At 45.3% G+C, this 25,608-nt stretch overlaps 1 protein-coding gene and 1 pseudogene across 1 annotated transcript in view; one reads left to right on the top strand and one right to left on the bottom strand.

Annotated features, from left to right (window-relative positions):
• Positions 1-6,265: 6,265 nt before the first annotated feature.
• LOC140721526 (serine/threonine-protein phosphatase 5-like) overlaps positions 6,266-25,608 on the top strand; it is a 44,479-nt gene continuing 25,136 nt past the window's right edge. The window contains exons 1-2 of the mRNA XM_073036342.1: positions 6,266-6,391; positions 18,771-19,012. Of these exons, the coding sequence (XP_072892443.1) occupies positions 6,307-6,391; positions 18,771-19,012 (327 nt within the window). The 5' untranslated portion in view covers positions 6,266-6,306. The remainder of the gene's footprint in view (positions 6,392-18,770; positions 19,013-25,608) is intronic.
• On the bottom strand, positions 17,098-17,889 carry LOC140738069 (eukaryotic translation initiation factor 5A-1-like; annotated as a pseudogene).

The following is a 25,608-nucleotide window of genomic DNA, read 5'->3' as shown; positions in this document are numbered from 1 at the left end:
AGCGAGCGAGAGGCTAGCAGATGGTGCTGAACTCTCACTCGCCCTCCGCACCCACCGCGATGATTTCAGTCTTCCTCGGCACTTCAGTGGACGAGAGATGGAGTCGATGATGGCCTGGCCTCGCACCCCGTCTCCCGGCTTCCCGGCATCCGTGCTGCGGGCTTTGACACAGCCCCGTGGAACGCACTCAGAGACCGCAAAGCGCCAGATCGCCCAGTCAGCCCGAGATCACACCGGCAGAACGTAGAGCACAGGCTCGAGCAGTCGGAGAACCGGATCCGAAATAAAAAGAAGATGATCAAGAGGTGGTCAACTACCTATGGGAAAGATGTAAGTAAGGCTGAAAGAGTACAGAGAAAATATACAAGGATGTGGCCAGGTCTGGAGGGCCTGAGTTGTAAGGAAAGTTTGAATAGGTTAGGACTTCTTTTTGTGAAACCTACAAGACTGAAGGGGTATTTGCGAGAGTGTTCAAAATGATGAGGGGTAGAGATGGGGTAAATGCAAACAGGCTCTTTTCCGCTGAGATTGGGAGGGACCACAACTGGAGGTCATGGATCAAGTTGAAAGGTGAAAAGTTCGAGGGGAACATGAAGGGGAGACATCTTCACTGAGAGGGTCCTGAGAGTGTGGAACGAGCCGCTGGCACAAGTGGTGCGCGCGAGCTCGATGTCAACGCTTAAGAGAAGTTTGGATAGGTACATGGATGGTAGGGATAAGGAGGGCAATGGTCCCAGTGCAGGACGATGGGAGTAGGCAGGTTAAATGGCTCAGTACAGAGTAGATGGGCTGAAGGGCCTGATTCTGTGCTGTACTTTTCTACGACTCTATTAAAGGAATTGCTTCGTGACCCGTCTTGAGGGCATCACCTTTCGTTGTGTTGTTCGCTGGTGCCATCCTCTTCAAAGCATCGGACCTTGGGTGACTGTCTCTCGCCTGGGACTTTACAAGAACGCGCACAGGTCTCAGAACCAGGTTTAATATCCCTGGCATATGTCATGAAATTGGTTATTTTGCCACTGGGAGATCTTGCTTTCTCTGGCGGATAGAGACCATTTTGCTGAACACCTACGCTCGGTCCGCCAGAGAAAGCAGGATCTCCCAGTGGCCACACATTTTAATTCCACGTCCCATTCCCATATCCATGGCCTCCTCTACTGTCAACATGAATCCACACTCAGGTTGGAGGAACAACACCTTATATACTGGCTGGGTAGTCTCCAACCTGATGGCATGAACATTGACTTCTCTAACTTCCGTTAATGCCCCTCCTCCCCTTCTTACCCCATCCCTTATTTATTTATCAATTTCCCTCTCTCCTTTTTTTCTTTCTCTGCTCCTCTCACAATCACTCTTTGCCTGCTCTCCATCTCCCTCTGGTGCTCCCCTCCCCCTTTCTTTCTCCCTAGGCCTCCCATCCCATGATCCTTTCCCTTCTCCAGCTCTGTGTTCCTTTTGCCAATCACCTTTCCAGCTCTTAGCTTCATCCCACCCCCTCCGGTCTTCTCCTATCATTTTGGATTCCCCCCTCCCCCCACTACTTTCAAATCTCTTACTATCTTTCCTTTCGGTTAGTCTTGACGAAGGGTCTTGGCCCGAAACGTCGACAGCGCTTCTCCCTATAGATGCTGTCTGGCCTGCTGTGTTCCACCAGCATTTTGTGTGTGTTGTAAGGGAAAAATAGCTGGGGTTCCCTTCATTTATATGGGAGACCGTGCCTCTCAACTGGGGCAGGAAGCTGTTGCCAGTGTCCAACTAGTGTCAATCAGGTGCACATCACGTGGCCGTTAAAAACGACACCGTGGTTGGAGCAAACAGTGTTTAAATAGTGTCAATTGCATGTGTTTGTGATCAAAAAGCAGGATTTCTGTCACTGATAATTGGTAAGAAATAAGCAGCTAGATAATTCAGAACTGTTTTGCTCACTGCAGTTGCCAGAAACAACTGACTGAGTATGAAACAACTTCACTACTAAGTCAGGAACTATGAAGAACTTGAGGTCACCGACAAACACGTTGAATGTTACCTTTGGTCTCCACCGGACCCCTGACTCCACCTGCAGACCTGCCGAAGGGTCTCGGCCCGAAACGTCGACTGTTGACTCATTTCCACAGATGCTGCCTGGCCTGCTGAGTTCCTCCAGCGTTTTGTGTGTGTCGTTTGTGGCTCCAAGCGGTTGTTTGCATGCGATAGCGGATGCACCCAGTACTCCACTTCGACAGGCGGGCTAAACCAGGTGAGAGCGGCTGGCGGGTCTCACGCCCCGGTGGGATAAGGATGTGCCTGAAGTCAGCTCCAGCGGACGAGACCTACAGTAGGACTCAGTGGCCAGGGAGACGGTTCTGCAACGCTTCGTGGAGAGTGAAGGGCATGGAAGACATCATGGTGCTTCACTGCGACATTGGAAGACCCATTTGTGACGTCTACTGGTCCCACTAGACCCAGCAGACATCCAAGGACCAGGGAGTGGAACTGCCCAAGGCAACGGCTTTTCCACTTTAAAAGATCTCCTGCACAGGCTTCCTGTCAAATTAGATATACACATGCTTTAGATTAAATAAGTAATGCAAAAAGAGAACAGAAGAAGTGCAGTAGTCTGTTCAGAAATCTGATGGCGGAGGGAAAGAAGCTACTCCTGGAACACTGAGTGTCGGTCCTCAGGCTCCTGTACCTCCTCCCTGATGGTAGCGATGAGAAGAGGGGTCCTCAGGCTCCTGTACCTCCTCCCTGATGGTAGCGATGAGAAGAGGGGTCCTCAGGCTCCTGTACCTCCTCCCTGATGGTAGCGATGAGAAGAGGGGTCCTCAGGCTCCTGTACCTCCTCCCTGATGGTAGCGATGAGAAGAGGGGTCCTCAGGCTCCTGTACCTCCTCCCTGATGGTAGCGATGAGAAGAGGGTACGTTCTGGGTGATGGGGCCCTTAACGATGGAGCTGCCTTTTTTGAGGCATCGCCTCTTGAGGATGTCCTGGACGCGAGGAAGGCCAGTGCCAGTGATGGAGCTGACTGAGTGATGCACCATCAACAACTCTCCGAGACGTGAGGCGAGATATAGGCTATTATCGGCTGGAAGAAAGAACAAGCAGCAATTGACCACCACACTGCATCCTGGAGACTGAGGCCGGGGCTCAGGCTCCAATCGCCTTTATACCGGGATCCGTGGGAGGAGCCAGGGTCAGTGGGAGGAGCCAGGGTCAGTGGGAGGAGCCAGGGTCAGTGGGAGGAGCCACAGGAGCAGTCAGCAGGGGGGGGCGTGTCCAGACAAGTATATGTAGTTCACCACACTGAGTTCACAATTTTCTGCAGCATTTTCCCAATCCTGTGCAGTGCCCCGTTTCCCTCCACCCCCATACAGACGGCAATACAGCCAGTTACAATGCTCTCCATGGTACCTACCTCAGTAGAAATGCTCCCCACTTCATCTGCTCGTGCATTTATCAGCAGATGGAATAGGGCAGTCAGTCAGGGTATATTTGGCCCAGCCCGTGATGGTGGGTGCATACCTCCTCTTACATTGAGCAATGGGAATATACCCTTGCAGTGTACTGGGGGAGGGGATTTTACACTAGATGAGGGATGAAGGTATAATCTACACTCTTTTGGGATTTGCAATCTATTGTGAAAAGCATTCCACTGCTTTGGATGGCGGAGATATATTCGGCTTTGGATTTGACATTGGGGGATATCTGCAAAGTCAAAAGTTGGATTTATTGTCACATCCACAGGTGCAATGAAGACGGCATTCAAAAAGGAAAAGAAACACGAATCAAATATGAAGGTCTTTGTAGTGCATTGTAGTTCATTATTGTGCAAAGTGGTCGTAGTGATAGGGATTAGGGCTATGCAGATTGGTTCAAGAACTCAATGGTTGAAGCTGTTCTTGGACCTAGTGGTATGGGGTTTCAGCCTTCTGAGGGTCCTGTCATTTGAATCTTGCACATCCAGGCACTATTGGGAAGATCATGCATAGGAACATAAGAAATCGGAGCAGGAGTCGGCCATCTGGCCCGTCGAGCCTGCTCCGCCATTCAATAAGATCATGGCTGATCTGGCCGTGGACTCATCTCCACCTACCTGTCTTCTCCCCATAACCCTTAATCCCCCTACCACGCAAAAATCTATCCAACCTTGTCTTAAATATACTTACTAAGGTAGCCTTCACAATTTACGGAGATAGCCTCAGTGAGTAATATATCTTGCATTCCATGGTACTATGTGCACAGATATCTCACATTGAAATGGACTGTGAAGGTGCATTTTGCATTGCACGGTCCTGTGATGATATATTTTATATTCAACGGTCCTGTGATGATCTATTTTATATTGCACGGTCCGGTGATGATCTATTTTATATTGAACGGTCCTGTGATGATATATTTTATATTGCACCGTCCGGTGATGATCTATTTTATATTGAACGGTCCGGTGATGATATATTTTATATTGCACGGTCCGGTGATGATCTATTTTATATTGAACGGTCCGGTGATGATATATTTTATATTGCACGGTGCCGTGATGATATATTTTATATTGCACGGTCCGGTGATGATATATTTTATATTGCACGGTCCTGTGATGATCTATTTTATATTGCACGGTCCGGTGATGATATATTTTATATTGCACGGTGCCTTGATGATATATTTTATATTGCACGGTCCGGTGATGATCTATTTTATATTGAACGGTCCGGTGATGATATATTTTATATTGCACGGGGCTGTGACGATATATTTTATATTGCACGGTCCTGTGATGATATATTTTATATTGCACGGTGCCGTGATGATATATTTTATATTGCACGGTCCTGTGATGATCTATTTTATATTGCACGGTCCGGTGATGATCTATTTTATATTGAACGGTCCGGTGATGATATATTTTATATTGCACGGTGCTGTGATGATATATTTTATATTGCACGGTGCCTTGATGATATATTTTATATTGCACGGTCCGGTGATGATCTATTTTATATTGAACGGTCCGGTGATGATATATTTTATATTGCACGGTCCTGTGATGATCTATTTTATATTGAACGGTGCCGTGATGATATATTTTATATTGCACTGTCCTGTGATGATCTATTTTATATTGCACGGGGCTGTGATGATATATTTTATATTGCACGGTCCTGTGATGATCTATTTTATATTGAACGGTCCGGTGATGATATATTTTATATTGCACGGTCCTGTGATGATATATTTTATATTGCACGGTGCCGTGATGATATATTTTATATTGCACTGTCCTGTGATGATCTATTTTATATTGCACGGGGCTGTGATGATATATTTTATATTGCACGGTCCTGTGATGATCTATTTTATATTGAACGGTCCTGTGATGATATATTTTATATTGCACGGTGCCGTGATGATATATTTTATATTGCACTGTCCTGTGATGATCTATTTTATATTGCACGGGGCTGTGATGATATATTTTATATTGCACGGTCCTGTGATGATCTATTTTATATTGAACGGTCCGGTGATGATATATTTTATATTGCACTGTCCTGTGATGATCTATTTTATATTGCACGGTGCCGTGACGATATATTTTATATTGCACGGTGCCGTGATGATATATTTTATATTGCACCGTCCGGTGACGATATATTTTATATCGCACGGTGCCGTGATGATATATTTTATATTGCACGGTGCTGTGATGATATATTTTACATTGCACGGTGCCGTGATGATATATTTTATATTGCACCGTCCGGTGACGATATATTTTATATCGCATGGTGCTGTGATGATATATTTTATATTGCACGGTGCTGTGATGATCTATTTTATATTGCATGGTGCTGTGATGATATATTTTATATTGCACGGTTCCGTGACGATATATTTTATATCGCACGGTGCCGTGATGATCTATTTTATATTGCATGGTGCTGTGATGATATATTTTATATTGCACGGTTCCGTGACGATATATTTTATATCGCACGGTGCCGTGATGATCTATTTTATATTGCATGGTGCTGTGATGATATATTTTATATTGCACGGTTCCGTGACGATATATTTTACATTGCACGGTGCCGTGATGATATATTGTCAGTGCACCGGGCCACGGGTACACCCGCAGACCCGGAGACAGGAGCGCACTACCATTCGCATGGGACACCCCACCGAGACGCTCCCGGTGACGTCACGACGGGGACTCCGTTGACTGAAATAGACCGGCGACGGCCGGCTGGGGGCGCGCGGGGCGCTTTTTGCGACCGGTTGCCAGGGGCAGCGGACAGAGCGCGGTTTACGGCAGCGTGTAGAAAATGGCGGAGGGTGCAGACGGGACGAGGGGGGAGGTGCAGGAACACGCTGAGGAGGTGAAGGCCAGGGCCAACCAGTATTTCAAAGGTAGGGGATTCGACTGCAGCCCGCGGTTTGCCTGCGCCGGGCTCGGCGTACCGCCTCTGGATGAGACGGCGCCGGCGGACAGGCCCTTCGGCCCAGCTCTGGGCCCTCGTGCGGCTTCAAGGGGAGACGGAGAAACCGGGTGTGCCAAATAGTTAGCCCCCAATAGCAGCGAACGAGTGTGTCTGCAAGATGCTGAGCCGCTCCGAACGGCGATGGGTAGCGGGGTTTTAGATAGGGTGATTGTGGGGTATTAGTAACGGTGAGTGTGACCGTCTGCCCGATAGCGGGGTATTGATAACGGTTATTGTGAATGTCTGACAGGTAGCGGGGTGTTAGATACGGGGTGTAGTAACGGTGAGTCGGACTCTGCCCGATAGTGGGGCATTAGCAATGGTGAGTGACGGTATCTGCCCGTCTGTGGGGTATTAGTAACCGGGAGTGAGACTGTCTGCCTGACAGTGGGGTATTAGAAATGGCGAGTGAGGCCCTCTGCCTGATAATGGGAGTATCAGTCACGGTATATTGGACAGCCTGGCCGATAGTGGGATATTAGTAACGGTGTTTAAGACTGCTTAGAAGTGGAGTATTAGTAAAGGTCAGTGGGATTCTCTCACTGATGGTGGGGTATTAGTAACCCTGAGTGAGACAGTCTGCCCGATAGTGGGGTATTAGTAACCGTGAATGAGATTGCGTGCCCGATAGTGGGGTATTAATAACGGTAAATGAGGCTGTCTGCCCAGTAATGGGGTATTAGCAATGGTGAGTGAGTGAGACTGTCTGCCTGATAGTGGGGTATTTGCAATGGGTCAGACTGTCTGCCTGATGGTGGGGTATTTGTAATGGTGAATGAGACTGTTTGCCTGATATTGGAGTATTAGTAACTGTGAGTTAGGCTCTCTTCACGATAGTGGGGTATTAGTGACAGAGAGTGATGGTATCTGCCCAGTTGTGGGGTATTAGTAACAGTGAGTGAGACTGTCTGCCCAGTAGTGGGGTATTGGTAACCACGAGTGGGATGGTCTGCCTGATTGTGGGCTATTAGTAACAGGGAGTGTGACATTTTGCCCTATAGTGGGGTATTAGTAACTATGAGTGAGACTGTCTGCCTGGTGGTGGGGTATTAGCTGTGAGTTAGGCTCTCTGCCTGATGGTGGGGTATTGGTAGCTGTGAGTCAGGCTCTCTGCTTGATAGTGGGGTATTAGTAGAGTGAGACTGTCTACCTGATAATGGGGTATTAGTAACGGTGAGTGATACTGTCTACTCGATAATGGGTTATTAGTAACAGTGAATGAGAGTGCCTGCCTGACTGTGGGGTATTAGTATTTGTGAGTCAGACACTCTGCTTGATAGTGGGGTATTAATAACAGTGAGTGATGGTATCTGCCCTGTAGTGGGGTATTAGTATCAGTGAGTGAGACTGCTCGATAGTGGAGAATTTTGTAACTAGTGTGTGATGATGTCTGCCGAATAGTGGGGTGTTTTGTAACGGTGACGGAGGTTGTCTGCCGGACTGTGGGGTAATATTAGCAGCTGCCCATTAGTCTGTTAATTGTAATGCTGGGTAAGACTGTCTGCCCGATGGTAGGGCATTGATAATGGTGGGTGAGACTGTCTGCCCGGCGGTAGGACATTAATAATGGTGGGTGAGACTGTCTGCCCGACGGTAGGGCATTGATAATGCTGGGTGAGACTGTCTGCCCGATGGTAGGGCATTGATAATGGTGGGTGAGACTGTCTGCCCGGCGGTAGGACATTAATAATGGTGGGTGAGACTGTCTGCCTGACGGTAGGACATTAATAATGGTGGGTGAGACTGTCTGCCCGGCTGTAGGGCATTGATAATGCTGGGTGAGACTGTCTGCCCGGCGGTAGGGCATTGATAATGCTGGGTGAGACTGTCTGCCCGGCGGTAGGGCATTGATAATGGTGGGTGAGACTGTCTGCCCGACGGTAGGGCATTGATAATGGTGGGTGAGACTATCTGCCTGACGGTAGGACATTGATAATGGTGGGTGAGACTGTCTGCCTGACGGTAGGGCATTGATAATGGTGGGTGAGACTGTCTGCCTGACGGTAGGGCATTGATAATGGTGGGTGAGACTGTCTGCCTGACGGTAGGACATTAATAATGGTGGGTGAGAGTCTGCCTGATGGTAGGGCATTAGTAATGGTGAGTGTGACTGTCTGCCCGATTGTGGGGTATTAGTAACAGTGAGTCAGACACTCTGCTCGATAATGGGGTATTACTAACGTTGAGTGACAATATCTACTCTATGGTAGGGTATTAGTAACAGTGAGTGAGACTGTCTGGCTGATGGGGGTTATTAGTAACAGTGAGGAAGGCTGTGTGCCCGATGGTTGGGTATTAGTAATGGTGAGCGTGTCTGTCTGATGGTGGTGTATTAGTAATGGAGAGTGCGACTGTCTGCCCGGCAGTGGGGTATTTGTAAGTGGGAGTGAGACTGTCTGCTTTGCAGTGGAGTAATAGTAACTGTGAATGAATGTTCCTGCCTGATAGTGGGGTATTAATAATGGTGAGTGAGGGTGTTGGCCCTATAGTGGGGTATTAGTATCGGTGAGTGTTCCCGCCTGACAGTGGGGTATTAATAACTGAGTGAGGGTGTCTGCCCAGTAGTGTGCATCTGGCCAGCCCTGAGCTTCCAAGTAATGGTATTAGGGTGAATGGAGTGTTTCTGTTTCTACGTAGTGAGTGAGTTAGATTTTGTTCGTAATGTCTGAGATTGCGACTTGTGATTCCAGATGCACCATCTCCATTTTTGCTTTTGACGTCAGTGACACTCGGCCTGTCGATTGTATACTAGTTCACATTTGCTTCCCACAAATGTTCTTCATCTTTCTCACATAGCCACCAACCATTCTACCACACACCAGGTCTAACGTGAAGGGGTGCATACATCTAGCTATGTGGATGTTTTTGGAGTGTTTGAAGAAACCAGAGCAGATGATGGAAATCCTCGTGGCCGGGGAGTGCCTGCAGACTCCACACATACAGCACTGGAGATGCCGATTGTATCCAACTCACTGGAATTTTGAGGTCTCTGCTCCACCAGCACGGCCTGAGATGACTTCAGCAGACATTGATTAGTCAGTCGTTAAAGGTTTCCGAGAGAAAGCAGGAGAATGATTTTCCTTCAACCCCGATCACCCCTTGAAGGAATGGCAGAGCTGGCTTAATGGGCCTGATTCTGCTGCTGTGTCTTATGGTCTAAGTAGTTTTTATTTGAAGAGTGATTTGTATCCAGGACTTGCCATGGCAAGGTGGTAGTGAATCACCTTTTTGAGCTGCTGCACTTTGGAGAAGGCTCCAGAAATACAGTACTGTGGAAAAGTCTTGGGCACCTGAGACTTTGGCAGAGTGCTGTGTGTATCAACGTAGAGCAGCGTGAGTTTGTAAATCTGGTGGGAGCAAAGGATGTTGGGAATGGTGAGGTGGAGTGCCACGGGAGGGGTGTGGGATAGGTAACAGAGGAGTGCCAAGGGGGTGGGTGAGGGTGTTGGCACAAGTGTCTCAGGGCTGGGAGTGTCTACACCAGGCAAGGTCATTTGATTCCAAACAATTGGTTTATTGATCTTTACAGAATGTCTCTCTGGTGGTTCCTGCTTCCTCCCCGCTCCCATCCCCTTTTATCAATCAAGATTCCCCTCTCCCTGCCCCCTTGCCACTTTCTGCCCACAATGGAGACCCACATCAGAATCGGGTTTATCATCATTCACACATGTTGCAAAGTTTGTTTTTTTTGTGGTGGCAGTATGGTGCAAAAATCATAGACACCCTCGCTATGTTTCTGTGCCTGAGACTTTAGCATAGGACTGTAGATTTGGCAGTTTTCCATTTTCCCCCAAGTTAGGATGGTTTGTTATTTGGAGAGGAACCTGCAGGTGGTGATGTTCCTCCACTCTTCCTGCCCTTGTCTTATCTTGTTGATAGAAATCAGGGGTTTGGGAAGGGTAGATTGTACCTTCACTGCAGGATATACTGTGGTGATGGGGTGAAGGGCGTTGTTTGTAGCGAGCTGCTTTCTCCTGACTTGTTGTGTTTATTCTTCGCTGCAACAGCAGCCTCAGGATGCTTGTAGTAAGATTTAAAAACTTAGCTCAATTTGTTACATGCATAAAGTGAAACGTGTCATTGGCGTCAAATCGGTGAGTACTGTGCTGGGGGCACCCAGAGTGTCGGTGCCAGAGTGAGTGTAGCATCCCCACAACTCACTGACCCTAACTGTATGTCTGGACTGTGGGCAGAAACCGGAGCCCCCTGTGGAAACCCCCCAGGTCATGGGAGGAATGTACAAACTCATCACAGGCAACAGTGGGAATAGAACCCCGATCGGTGATCACTGGTGCTGTAATGAGATGTGCGGACCGTTACCTTACCATGCTGCCCATACAGTGCAGAGTTAATGTCCAGTGACCATCACTGGCACTGTAATGAGATGTGCGGACCGTTACCTTACCATGCTGCCCATACAGTGCAGAGTTAATGTCCAGTGACCGTCACTGGCACTGTAATGAGATGTGCTGACCGTTACCTTACCATGCTGCCCATACAGTGCAGAGTTAATGTCCAGTGACCATCACTGGCACTGTAATGAGATGTGCGGACCATTACCTTACCATGCTGCCCATACAGTGCAGAGTTAATGTCCAGTGACCGTCACTGGCACTGTAATGAGATGTGCTGACCGTTACCTTACCTTGCTGCCCATACAGTGGAGAGTTAATGTCCAGTGACCGTCACTGGTGCTGTAATGAGATGTGCTGCCTGTTACCTTACCTTGCTGCCCATACAGTGGAGAGTTAATGTCCAGTGACCGTCACTGGCACTGTAATGAGATGTGCTGCCTGTTACCTTACCTTGCTGCCCATACAGTGGAGAGTTAATGTCCAGTGACCGTCACTGGCACTGTAATGAGATGTGCGGACCGTTACCTTACCATGCTGCCCATACAGTGGAGAGTTAATGTCCAGTGACCGTCACTGGTGCTGTAATGAGATGTGCTGCCTGTTACCTTACCTTGCTGCCCATACAGTGGAGAGTTAATGTCCAGTGACCGTCACTGGCACTGTAATGAGATGTGCGGACCGTTACCTTACCATGCTGCCCATACAGTGGAGAGTTAATGTCCAGTGACCGTCACTGGTGCTGTAATGAGATATGCTGCCTGTTACCTTACCTTGCTGCCCATACAGTGGAGAGTTAATGTCCAGTGACCGTCACTGGCACTGTAATGAGATGTGCTGACCGTTACCTTACCATGCTGCCCATACAGTGGAGAGTTAATGTCCAGTGACCGTCACTGGTGCTGTAATGAGATGTGCTGACTTACCTTACCATGCTGCCCATACAGTGCAGAGTTAATGTTCAGTGACCATCCTCAATAAGTCTTTACTGGCATTTATCTGAAGCGAATGGGTATATTAATAACCAGTGGTAGGTGTATGACCATCCACAATAAGAATCTTTACTGGCATTTGTCTGAAGCGAATGGGTATATTAATGACCTGTGGTAGGTGTATGACCATCCACAATAAGAGTCTTTACTGTTATTTGTCTGAAGTGAACATATTGCTAATCAGCTCAATACTTGATGGACTGTACTTCCTGAGAAGTTGTGAACGGGCAGTCATCAGTGAACATTCATTGTAGATGGCAACAAGGAATGAATAAAAAGACCGGAAACATAAAAGAATTTGGCCCATCGAGCCAGCTCCGCCATTCCATCATGCCTGAATTTTTATCCCTCTCAACCCCATTCCCTGCCTTCTCCCTGTAACCTTTACTAATCAAGAACCTAATAACGGAAATGAGGTAGTTGCTGATGGTTGGGTGTAGACCATCCCCAGGAACTCTTCCCTTCAGTCCTTGCCTGCTAGCAGTTACGACTGCCTTTGACCGCAATGCTGTCCCACAATCTCACTCAATGCAGGCTGGGTGCAGGGTGCAGGCAGCAGATCTCCCCTGAAGTGAAATGGTGAATCCAGTGGCTTTTCATGGCAGTCATGATAGCTTTGTTGCCACCATTATTGCATTCAGATCTTACAGCCACTGTGGTCTCACAGCACCAGAGAACTGGGTTCAGTCTGAACTCGAGTGCTTTCGGTGTGGAGTTTGCATGTTCTCCCTCTGACTGTGTTGGATTTTCCCTGGTGTTCCAATTTCCTCCCATGACCCAAAGACACGCGTCGGTGGGCAATTGTAAAATCTGTGGGTAGTTGATGAGAATGGACTCAATCCAGCACAGAAACAGGCCTTTTGGTCCATCTCATCCATGCCAACCAATGCACACTAAACTAGTTCCATCACCCAGTGTACTTACCCAAGTATCTTAGTAGGTGTGAGATTTTTAAAACATTTGGATGGTTGAATGTCAATGGGACAGAGTTTTTTTGTGTGCTAAATGGCTGTCATAAAGGTGTGTCTCTGTTAGTCAAAGCCTTTAAACTACTGGTGTGGCAATTTAAAATCAGTCACCCCTGAAACCTGGCAACTTCATTGTTCTTGCCACTCCCTCAGCAATAAAATTCTCTCCTGATGAATGTGACAGGGAATTTGGAAATCCATATTATCTGAGAGATCTAAGATTGGGACCTGTCCTTCTTTCATCAATTTAAAGAAGTCCTGTTACATCAGAGCCAAGATACAGCCTCTTCACCCTTCTCTGTCATGATTCTGATTTCAATTTTACTATTATCCCTACAATTCTCTTCATTTGATAAAGTCAGCCGTTTAGCAGGAAAGGAAAAGCTGGCATAACAAGATTACTCAGTGGTTCTTAATGACAGAGTTATCTTATTCAAGATCGAGCCACAGGCTTTAATCTTCCATCAGTGATTGCTGGTCTGTAGGGAAGAGAGGGAATGGCCTTGATTACTGGGCTGTGTGTGCTGGGGGGGGTCAGTAATGGCCTTCCATCAGTGATTGCTGGTCTGTGCTGGGGTGGGGGGGGGGGGGGGTCAGTAACAATTGGCCTGTCGGTGATTGCTGGGTTGGGGGTTTAGTAAATGGCCTTCAATCAGTGATTGCTGGGCTGTCGGGGGGGGGGGGGGGGGGTTAGTAACAAATGGCCTTCAGTGATTGCTGGGCTGTGGGGGTGTTTTAGTAACAAATGGCGTTCTGTCGTTGAATGCTGTGCTGTAGATGAGTGAGGGAATGCCCTTCTATCAGTGATTGTTAGGCTGTAGGGATGGGAATGAATGGCTTTCATATCAGTGATTGCTGGGCTGTGGGGGTGGGGTGGAATCAGTAACAAATGGCCTTCCACCAGTGACTGCTGGGCTGTAGGAAGGTTAATAGCAAGGTCAAAGTGACAAAGTTGTTGGTAAGAGGGATCCCAAAAAAAAGTTATTTTGAGTGCAGCCATTACAAAGAATTGAAACAGGCTATTAAAGGCACCATTGTAGGAGTTAGTGCAATGCTATTGCAGCTCAGGGGTCAGAGTTTAGAGTTAGATTCCAATGCCATGTGTAAGAAGTTTGTACTTTCTTCCTCTAAGAGTGTGGGTGTCCTGGTTTCCTTCCACATTGCAAAGACGTACAGGTTAGTTTGTTAATTAGTCATTGTAATTTGTCATGTAATTAGACTTGGATTAAACGTGTGGGTTGTGACATTGAACAGTACAAGTGCATTGAAACATACTGTGAAATTTATGTTACTGTGGATTTCCAGCATCTTCTGCTTGTGGCCAGCAATTTGAGCTTGGAAACAGTACACAGACACCACTTGGGAGTGGGATTGAGTTTGGGTTCTTGTGGCAGAGGACACCGAGCTCAAGTGGGTGTATGGGCAACCGGGAATGTTTGAACTGTGAGTTAACAGTAAGGGCCTTAATGAAAAGATGAGGTAATTGAAATATTATTGAATAGTGGACACAGGATATCACGCGGAAGATTGGGAATACACCATTCACTATTCTGTTGAACCTTTCAAATTGTGTAAGATGATACAAAGATTGGAGGTGTAGTGGACAGTGAGGAAGATTTTCAAAGCTTGCAGAGGGATCTGGACCAGCTGGAAAAATGGGCTGAAAAATGGCAGATGGAGTTTAATACAGATAAGTGTGAGGTATTGCACTTTGGAAGGAAAAACCAAGGTAGAACATACAAGGTAAATGGTAGGGCATTGAGGAGTGCAGTAGAACAGAGGGATCTAGGAATACAGATACAAAGTTCCTTAAAAGTGGCGTCACAGGTAGATAGGGTAGTAAAGAGAGCGTTTGTTACATTGGCCTTTATAAATCAAAGTATTGAGTATAAGAGTTGGAATGTTATGGTGAGGTTGTATAAGGCATTGGTGAGGCCAAATTTGGAGTGTTAGGTGCAGTTTTGGTCACCAAATTACAGGAAGGATATTAATAATGTTGAAAGAGTGCACAGAAGATTTACAAGGATGTTGTTGGGACTTGAGAAACTGAGTTACAGAGAAAGGTTGAATCGGTCAGGACTTTATTCCCTGGAGCATAGAAGAATGAGGGGAGACTTGACAGAGGTAAATAAAATTATGATGGGTATAGATAGAGTGAATGTAAGCAGGCTTTTTCCACTGAGGCCAGGGGAGGGAAAAAAACCCATCCTATTGAGGTCATGGGTTAAGGGGGAAAAGTTTAAAGGGAACATTGTGGGGGGCTTCTTCACACAGAGAGTGGTGGGAGTGTGGAATGAGCTGCCAGATGAAGTTGTAAATGCGGGCTCACTTTTAACATTTAAGATAAACCTGGACAGGTGCATAGATCAGAGGGGTATGGAGGGATATGGGCCAGGTGCAGGTCAGTGGGACTAGGCAGAAAAATGGTTGGGCACAGCCAAGAAGGGCCAAATGGCCTGTTTCTGTGCTGTAACGTTCTGTGGTTCTATGTGTTAGCTGTAAACTGGGGGGGAAATATATGGCAAAAAGAGAAAAAAGTAGTGAGCTAGTGTTCATGGCTTCAATATCTATTCAGAAATCTGATGGCAGAGGGGAAGATGCTGTTTCAGGCTTCTATACCACCTCCTTAATGTTGCTTTACAGTTGTAGTAAATTAAAGAAAAATATGTATAAGAAACATTGTATATTTTAGAAAGTAGTACAAAAAGAGCGGAAAATAGTAAGGTAGTGTTAATGGACAATTCATAAATCTAATGGCGGAGGGGAGGAGGCTGTTCCTACAATGTTGAGTATGTGTCTTCAGGCTCCCTTGTCACCTCCCTACTGGCAGTAATGAGAAGATGGCATGACTTGGGTGAGTTAACGGTGGATGCTGTCTTGTGGCAGCTCTTTTTGAAGACGTCCTCTGTGGTGGGGAGGCTAGTCCCATGATGGAGTTGGCTGAGTTTACAACCCTCTACAGATTTTACCAGTTCCGTGTATTGGATTATCACCATGTGGTGGTAGAGAGGTGGAGATCCCATGAGTGATGCTGTCAGGCGTTTAGCCATCTGGCACTTGGCTGGTAGGGTCACCCATGGAGGAGGTGGAAGGGGAGGTTCCAGACACAGCAATCCAAGAGCTCAGACAATGACAACACATCACAATGGCAGTGAAGAGTCCTCAGTCCTCACTGGACCCTGGCACTGATCTGTCAAGGGCTATGTGATGGCTCCCTGCGCGTCAGCTTCCCCACATTAAACAAAGTCACAGCCAGGTGTTCTCCTATTATGTGGGACCTTTTACCACCTGAAGAGCCAACAGTAAGAGACCATCCTACTTGACTTGAATGATCATACGACCACCAGATGGTGATGCAACCAGTCGGAATGCTGTCCACGGTTCATCTGTAGGAATTTAATTGAAGTACCACTTACTAAAACATATTGTTCACAAGTGTCAGCTTGAATTGAAAGGTATTACCAATTGAAAGCCAGAAGCCTTAAATTGGAATAAATGGACTTCTGAAGGATTGAAGTAATGGAGTGTATCAGGGATCAGTTCTGTTCTTGTGATCTGGAGAGGTGACGGTATGCAAAGTGTTCAAGTTTGTTGATGACACAAAACTGGCTCAAAGGGCAAATTATGATGAGCACAGAGTCACTTTATAGCAGATCTAGATGAAGTGGGTGAAAGTGGAGTTTAATATGGGATGAGTCATACAGTTTGGTAAGAGGAATTGAAAGGCATATTGCTATCTGTATGGAAAAGAATTGCAAGTGGTTTAAGTGTCAAGGAATCTTGTGTATGAATCATAAACTAGTGGCAGTTGCAGCAGTGAGTTAGAAGTGAAGATGATATATTAGCCTTTGTTGCAAAGAAGCTGGAGATTAGAAGTGAGTTTATACAGGTGAGGCCACGCCTGGAGCATTGTGCACAGTTTCGGTCCCCTTTCTTAAAGGATAGCATTGCATTGGAGGAAATCCAAAAGAGATTCACCCGGCTGATTTCTAAGATGTGCAGATTTGCTTGTCTAGAGTGGCTAAACAATTTGGATTAAGTTTTTGGAGTTTGGAAGAATGAGGAGTAACCATACAAAATCCTAAGAATGCATGACTGAAAACCATGCCAGTCTAGTGGGGAGGGTATCAAATGAGGGGAGATCGTTACATGATAAGGGGTCAATTATTTAAAATCGAGGGATATAGAAATTTATTCTTGGATAGTGATGAATCTCTGGAATTCTCTACCCCAATGAGTTTGCAGGCAAGATCGTGTAGAGTGGAGGAAATAAATATTTGAAAGTATTTTCATATAGTCATGCACTTAGGTTGAAGGCATAAAGGTACAGACTATTTTCGTTTTTTTAACGTTACATCAAGCTTTTATTTGGGAGCACCAAAAGCCATGATTTAGTACAGTGCTGATTGGCCCGCAGTGAACACTGGGAAGCTGGCTGGGCAATAAGGTCACATCCGTCCGGCATCATTGGGAGAATAATTTGAAGGCGATGAGGTCGTGTTACGAAGGCCATTACTTTGGCGATAATTAATCCAATTTAGATCCCAAGAGTTTGGTCTGAGTGGTCAGTACTGGCTGCTGATTTCCCATTTACTCTTTGGCCATTGGCTTGATGGCAACACCAGCCTCGTCTCTCATGGTTTGTTGAACTGTGATCATTAGATCTTCTCCAGCCTCAAATCTTTGTAAGATTTCTTTGCCCAGTTCACCTTCTGCCAGTTTAAGATCCTCACGGATTTCACCAGTATCCGTCATCAGTGAAAGATGGCCATCAGTAATTCCAATCAACTGATAATCATTTCTCTTGACATTAGGGACATCCACATTATGGGTAGAAGGGCAAATATCTTCATACTTCTTTGAAGTGAATATATCAAGGCCAACCATATGAACCTTAGCATGCCCATTCTTGCCAGTCTTAGATGTTGACATTTCAACAATCTTGCAAGGGCGCCCTTTCAGAAGTACATACCCATTCTTGCGCAAAGAAGAGCACTGCATAGATGGTGGTAGACACCCCAGCATCTCCAGTTGTGAAATCCAGGTTGTCATCCATAGTTCCTGTGTTTTAGTGGAGACACCGCTAACGGTCGGCAGAGAAGGCAGCCGCTGCGCATGTGCCGGCACAGACTATTTTCTAAATGGGTAGAAGCTTCAGAAAACAGAGGTCCAAAACTTTGTGCAGGATTCCTTAAAATTTGAATTATTTGGAGGCGGAATCAGTGATAAGGAAGGCAAATGCAAAGTTAACCTTTATTTTAAGAGGATTAGAATACAATGTAATGATAAGGCTTTAAGGCATTGGTCAGACTGCCCTTTTTCTAAGAAAAGATATGTGGAATTGGAGAGGGCCACAAGATTGATCCTGGGATCTAGTATGAATTTCAGGTTGTATTCTATATACATTCTCTGATATTAAATGGAACCATTGACATATGGGGAGTGTTTGATGGCTTTGGGAGTTTAGAAGAATGAGGGGATCACATTGAAACATATCAAATATTGAAAGACCTAGTAGTGGATGTGGAGAAGTGGGGGAGTCTAGTTCCAGTGGTCACAGTCTCAGAATATAAAAATGTCCCTTTAGAACAGAGATGAGGAGGAATTTATTGCCAGAGGTGATTGTGGAGCTTAAGTCATTGGTATGTAAAGCAGAGCTTGGTAGAATCTTGATTAGTAAGGGTGGTGAAACGGTAGGGAGAACGGAGTTGAGAGGGACGATAAATCAGCCATGACGGAACGGTGGAGTGGACTCAATGGACCGAATAGCCTAATTGCTCTCCTATATCTTGTGGAAAGATCCAGGCATTGAGGGCTATGGGATCTGGTGTAGAGAAAAAGTTGAGGTCTTGCATAGACTGCTAATGAATGGCAGAGCAGCTCTGAGGGGCCAGGCAGTCACCTCCTGCTGTCTTCTTGCATTCGTCTGTGTTGTAGCTGAGTATTCCAGTTGTTGCTTATTGCCAGTTTCTAATGATCTATCTTTTTTTTTCTAGATAAAGATTACGACAATGCCATTAAGTATTACACCCAGGCCATCGAGTTGAACTCTGAGAATGCCATTTATTATGGGAATCGTAGTTTGGCATACTTACGGACTGAATGTTATGGCTATGCCTTGTCAGATGCCACCAAAGCGGTGGAGCTGGATAAAAAATACATTAAAGGGTATTATAGGCGAGCAACAGCCAACATGGCACTGGGCAAATTTAAGGCTGCACTGAAGGATTATGAAACGGTGAGTGAAAATTTATTTAATTATCTGTCTGCTTAGAGATACAATGCAGAACAGGCCCTTCCAGCTCACCAAACCATGTTACCCTGCAACCCGCCTATTTAACCCTAACCTAATCACAGGAAAATTTTAAATGGCAAATTAACTACTAACCGGCATGTCTGTGAGAGGGAACCAAAGTGCGCTGAAGAAACCCACGTTGTCCCAGGGAGAACATACAAACTCCTTGAACCCAGAAAAGTGTGAGGTGCTTCATTTTGGTAGGTCAAATATGGCAGAATATAGTATTAATGGTAAGACTCTTGGCAATGTGGAGGATCGGGGGGGATTTTGTGATCAGTCCATAGGACACTCGAAGCTGCTACGCAGGTTGACTCTGTGGTTAAGGCATATGGTGCATTGATCTTCATCAATCGTGGGATTGAGTTTAAGAGCCGAGAGGTAATGTTACAGCTATATAGGACCCTGGTCAGACCCCACTTGGAGTACTGTGCTCAGTTCTGGTTGCCTCACTACAAGAAGGATGTGGAAACCATAGAAAGGGTACAGAGGAGACTTACAAGGATGTTGCCTGGATTGGGGAGCATGCCTTATGAGAATAGGTTGAGTGAACTCGGCCTTTTCTCCTTGGACCGACAGAGTATGAGAGGTGACCTGATAGAGGTGTATAAGATGATGACAGGCATTGATCGTGTGGATAGATTGATGCTTTTTCCCAGAGCTGAAATGGCTATCATGAGAGGGCACAGTTTATGTGCTTGGAAGTAGGTACAGAGGAGATGTGAGGGGTAAGTTGTTTTTTACACAATGTTGAGTGTGTGGGATGGGCTGCTGGTGACGGTGGTGGAGGAGGATACGATAGGGTCTTTTAAGAGACTCCTGGATAGGTACAAGGAGCTTAGAAAAATGGAGGGCTCTGGGTAACCCTAGGTAATTTCTAAGGTAAGGACATGTTCGGCACAGCTTTGTGGGGCTGAAGGACCTGTATTGTGCTGTAGGTTTTCTCTGTTTCCTTGCATGCAATGCCGGAATTGAATTCCAAACTCCAACACCCTGAGCTGTAATCTTGTCACCCTAACCGCTACGCTACCATGACGCCCCTAAGTGCCCTGAAAATGATCTGTTGAAACATGGAGATCATGTGCATGCAGATTCCTGCATTTTATTGAACACAACGAAACAACCAGTCAGACAAAACAACAGCAAACTGCATTTTGCAGTATGCTTAACATAGAAAAATACCCAAGTTCTACAGAGCTAGGCAAGAAGAGTAGGGCAGGTGATCACAGTAACCGTACTTGGATACAGCTGAACGAGACAGCATTTCTTTGGGCCCAAAGGTGTAAAGCATACGCAGCAAATTCAAAATAATGAGGAGGGGAGGAAAGAACACAGTCATGCATATGTAGTCCAAGACCCTGAGCACCATGTCCTGTAAATTTATGTGCAGTTCCCAGCAATCCAGCCTGTCATTCTCAATTCCACTGATCCGACTCTCGAGGCCAGCCACTAGCCGAACACGGATGCCATGCTACACCGCCTCCGGCATCTCCTTATCTGGACTGTAGCAGCAGGCAAGCCTGCGGCTCGAGACATAGTCCTCGCTGCTGAGGCCACATGACTGCCTTGCTATCTGTCGCGCCAGCAAACAAGGGAAATGGATCTGGTGCATCTTACATTATCAATGTCCAACAGGGTCTTGCGATCGCAAGAGAAACATCCAAGACAGTCACTCACGGTCACACTCCACGCTGCTTTTATGCACCAACTCCGATGCTTTTGAGTAGCAGGCAACAACATGCTCTGCACCCAGGTCAGCTTCTCCGATCCTAGTCCAGCCCGCTAGCCAGCTACGAAGAACACCAAGCAGTTCGCTGATGCAATAGACCTGTTTTACCCATAGTTCTTGGAGTCCAGTATGGTCTTGCAGTCATTTCTAAAAAAAAACACGTATTTAACAAACAAAAGAACACTTTTGGTTGGCCCCCAAAAGGCAGCTGTGGGGGCAGATGCACTGCCATCTTACTGGAAGTGGTGCTGTAAAGGTTGGAGACAATTTGCAAAGGGGAAGGCATGCCATTAGTTGAGAAACACACAAGATGCTGTAGGAGCTCAGTGGGACAGGCTGCATTTACGGAGTGAGATAGAACCGTCAACAGCCTTTCATCAGGGATGGGAATAAAGAGGGCAGAAACCAGAACAAAAGGTTTATTTTATTTAGAGATAGAGTGGAACAGGGGAACAGGCCCCCCTGGGGCAACAATTTGCAAACCCCATCTCTACTCTCCAGTGTATGTCTTTGGACTGTGGGAAGAAACTCGTGTGTTCATGGGGCGAACATACAAACTCTTTACTGTGCCAGAACGACACAAACTGTGGAGCACCTCATGCTGTAATAACGTTGTGCTAACGTTGGAGAGAAGCTGGGAGGTGATGGGTGGAAAAGACAAAGGGCTGGAAAAGAAGGAATTTGATGGGAGACACTGAATTAAATGAAGGAGGTCGGGAACAGAGGGAGAATGGTGTAGGTGATAGGCAGTCTGCGAAGGTGGGGGAGGGGAATGAGAGGGTGAAGGGATGACAGGAATAAAGGAGGGGGAAGAAAGGAGTAGTTACTGGAAGTTAGAGAAATCTACTGGAAGTTAAAAGAAAGAGAAATCAATGTTTATACTGTCAGGCAGACGTCCAAATGGAATATGAGGTGTTCCTGTGCCCTGCACCTGGCCTCGGTCTGGCAGATGTGTCAGTGTGGGAATGGGAAGATCCTGCTCTTACAGCAGATGAGTGCAAGTGCTTGGCAAAGGGATTTCTCGCAGTCAGTGTCAGGTCTCTCCGACGTAGGCGAGGCTGCACCAGGAGAACCAGATGCAGTAAATGACACTGATGGATGAACATCTAAAGTGCTCCATCACCCAGAAGCTACTGAAGGGTGGTGGGTGAGAAGGTGTAGGGCCAGCTACAACACTTTGCTCTGTTACAGTGGAGAGTTTGAGTGGGCAAGGGAGATGCGAAGGGAGCAATGCCTGTGGAAAGGGGAAGGGGGAGGCAGACATTAAGTGATTTAGTGCATAGAGCAATACAGGTCCCTTGACCCACTATGTTGTGCCGATCTTTTAACCTCCTCCATGATCAATCTACTCCTTCCTTCCTACGTAACTCTCCATTTTACTGTTACCCATCTGCATATCTAAAGGTTAGATATGCCTATCAAATTTATCAGCCTTGACTACCATCTGTGGAAAGGGCCTTCCTTGCATCCACCACCTCACAATACTTTTGACTAATCACCTTAAAATTATGCTTTTTATTAGCCATTTTCACTGGGAAAAGTCTCTTGTACACCTCTTTCAAGTCACCTCTCATCCTCCTTTGTTCCAAAGAGGATCCTCCCTTCATAAGACATGCTCTCTGACCCAGGTAACATCCTGGTAAATCTCCTCACTTTTGGATTACTGCGTAGGCTGAACTGACGGTGCACATCTTTGGGTGTTGTGCGGCCTGAAAATATTGCAAAGCAGAGGAGAGACAAGACTCTGTAGGTTAACGCAACCTGGCGTTAAAATAAAATTCGTAACATGAAGGCGATGCTGGACCAGAAACCACAGTGATACTGAATAGAATTTAGTTAAGATGTTGAGAGTTTTGGATGCTCTCTGTTGTATAGAGAATAGAAGAATCTGACAGGAATATGTTGGTGTATCGGATTTGAAGGTAACAAGGAGATTGTTGAGATGCTCAGCAACAGAGAACTGGGGTAAGGGTAGAATCATTGAGGCAGAAAGCACTACAGCACATAAACAAGCCCTTTGGTCCACCTAGTCCATGTCAAACTATTATTTTGCCTAGTCCCGTCACCCTGCATCCAGACTGTAGCATATCCCTCCCATCTATAAACTTATCCAAATGTTAAAATCAAGCCCATATCCAGCAGATCTGCTGTTGTTCCATGCTATCGTGAAGATCTCCCTCATGTTCCCCTTAAGCGTTTCACCTTTCACCTTTAATCTATGGGTGACCTTTAGTCCCACCCAAACTCACTGGAAAAAGCCTGCATTCAGTCACCATCTCTATGACCCTCATAATTTTGTATAGCTCTATAAAATATCACTCAGTCTGCTGTGCTCCAAGGAATATAGCCCTAACCTATTCTCTCTTTCCCTATAACTTGTGCCCTTGAGTCTTGACCACAGCTTTGTAAATTCTCTCTATATTTCCTGTAGGTAAGTGCAGGAAGTGTACATAATACTCTACATTCAGTATAAAACAGTTTTTTTTTCCCTATTAATTTACTATGTTTCTTTACCCGAAATCAGCCAGTCTTACATTTAAGGTTATGCGTACATGATCTCAGAAATAGCTTCATTCAGATGTGTTGTGACACTCATTTTCACAGTGTTGGCTGCTGTGGGATGGGGATACATCAGTCATTTTAGTCTGGTAGAGTTGCTATGTAAGCTCATTTTCACTGCAAGTTGCTTGTTACACTAACACTATCAGTGATGTGCCAAAAGTATTTTGTACTGTTCCCAAAAACGGACATTATTCATGGTATGGAAATTTTGTAGAGTGTGATCTCTCAAAATTGGTGACAATGCAGCAACAATGATCTCCAGCTAAGAATCTCCACCAAACAGCACAAGGATCTGTTAGAATAGCTTTGGTTGTTGGCTCTGCAGACTAATTGCATAATGTGCAGTTACGCTGCAAAATAATTGAGTTTCCACCACTCTCTGTAAAAAGTAGGAATCTGGATTCTGTCATTTTGAAGATTAGCTTTATTTGTCAAACGTACATTGAAACATGCAGTGAAGGACGTCATTTTCATCAGCGACCTACACAGTCTGTGGATGTGCTGGAGCAGCCTGCAGGCGTCACCATGCTAACACAGCGTGCCCACAACGTACTGATCCTAACCCAGACATCTTTGGAATGTGGGAGGAAACTGGAGCACCCAGAGGAATTCCACGCAGTCGTGGGGAAAAACGTACAAACTCCTTACAGATGACGGTGGGAATGGAACTCTGATCACTGTGAAGCGTTGCACTAACCTCTAGGCTATCATGGTTTTCTAAATTGTACTGTTTCCTTAATCATTTTACTTTCTGCGATAATTTTGTGTTTTCAGCGGTTTGTTTTAGCTTAAAAACTATTTGTTTTCCACTCGATGAGTTTTTTTTCTCTTGTGTATGTAGTTAAGCATTAATACTCCCTACCAGTAGTTCTACCATTAGTATTTAAACATGGCTACTTGTCTGGTCAGATTATAAATTTGTGAAATTCAGAGAGAGGGAGTTAATAATTTGACAAAGATTTTCTTTGATGGGGAGGGGTGATTGTTCAGAACGGAGCAAAACATTTAAAAAATATTAAAACTTACTATTAAAAATGTATGTATAAAAATTAAATGAATAAGCAGTGCAGAAAAAAAGTTGGTCTGTTTCAGTCAGAGATAATTGGCAGGTCGGCTTTTTTGAGCTACACTCCTAAACGGGAATTCAATACCTAAAGCAATAAGGAATGCAGACTCTGACACTTTTAAACACCAGCTCAAAGCCTTGATTTAGCTTGCTTTTAAGTAACATAGTTTTGTCTTTTATTTTTAATTGTAGTTTTTTATTTTATTTTCATGTTTGTACTTTATCCCATTGTAAATCACTTTGAACTACATTGTATGAAGAATGCTCTATAAATAAGTTATTTTTGTTTCTCAGCTCAGGCTGATGAAACCTGAGGTACGGGCATAGCCAAGTATACTCATTTTTCAATTGCTAGGAACTTTCACACTATTCTTGTGGCTTTCTGGAGATTTGGATAAATGTTGCTGTTGGTTAATTGTTTAATACTATTGTGTAGTTGTAGATTTTACCATTGGGACAATATATACCCTGTTCATGTTCCATAGTCTTAATTTCATCTCTTAATTCAGCATATTTCTGGTGATTTTTATGTTTTGTTTTCAGTACATGCTATATCTATTAAATAAGTTGTTCTTGATTATTTATCCTGTTAAATTATATCCAGATGGTTATTATGGATTGTCCTATCTGTAATAATGGATCGGTTGTCATATAATTTGTAAGACTATGACTCTAAAGCTGGATCAGGCTTATATTTATAGGAAGGTATGATTTATTTTGTGAGTTTGTATTTTAAAGCAAGATTTTGGTGACAGACATTTGCTACTTGTGTAAGTAATCAGATTGAGTTAAACCGCTGTAGGACCCTGAAATGTGCTGGTTTCTCTTGGTATTTTCTGCATTTACTATCCTGAATTTGTTGGTCCTTGAATTTAATTTTGATTTTTTTAACCACCTGGTCCTGTATTGCCACAAGGAGCCCCTCTGTTTCTGGGAAGAGGTCTCCAACTCTGAGCCAGGCATTGTCCACACCTACTCTACTCAGATTGTGGGGATGTCTTCCATGGAGGGCCACGCTCTTCTATTGGTTACCTTTTTCTAATGTTCTTTTCTTTGTTCTATCATTTAGGTTTGGTGGTGTGTACTTACAAGATTTGCATCTAGTTACGTCTCGTGCTGATTCCTGTTTTTGTTGTTGAAAGTATATATATCATCAGAAGTTTTATCTGATTTCTGTAAATA

This window comes from Hemitrygon akajei, chromosome 2 (genome assembly GCF_048418815.1).
Source record: "Hemitrygon akajei chromosome 2, sHemAka1.3, whole genome shotgun sequence".
NCBI lineage: Eukaryota > Metazoa > Chordata > Chondrichthyes > Myliobatiformes > Dasyatidae > Hemitrygon > Hemitrygon akajei.
This window is presented reverse-complemented; position numbering and strand designations above follow the sequence as displayed.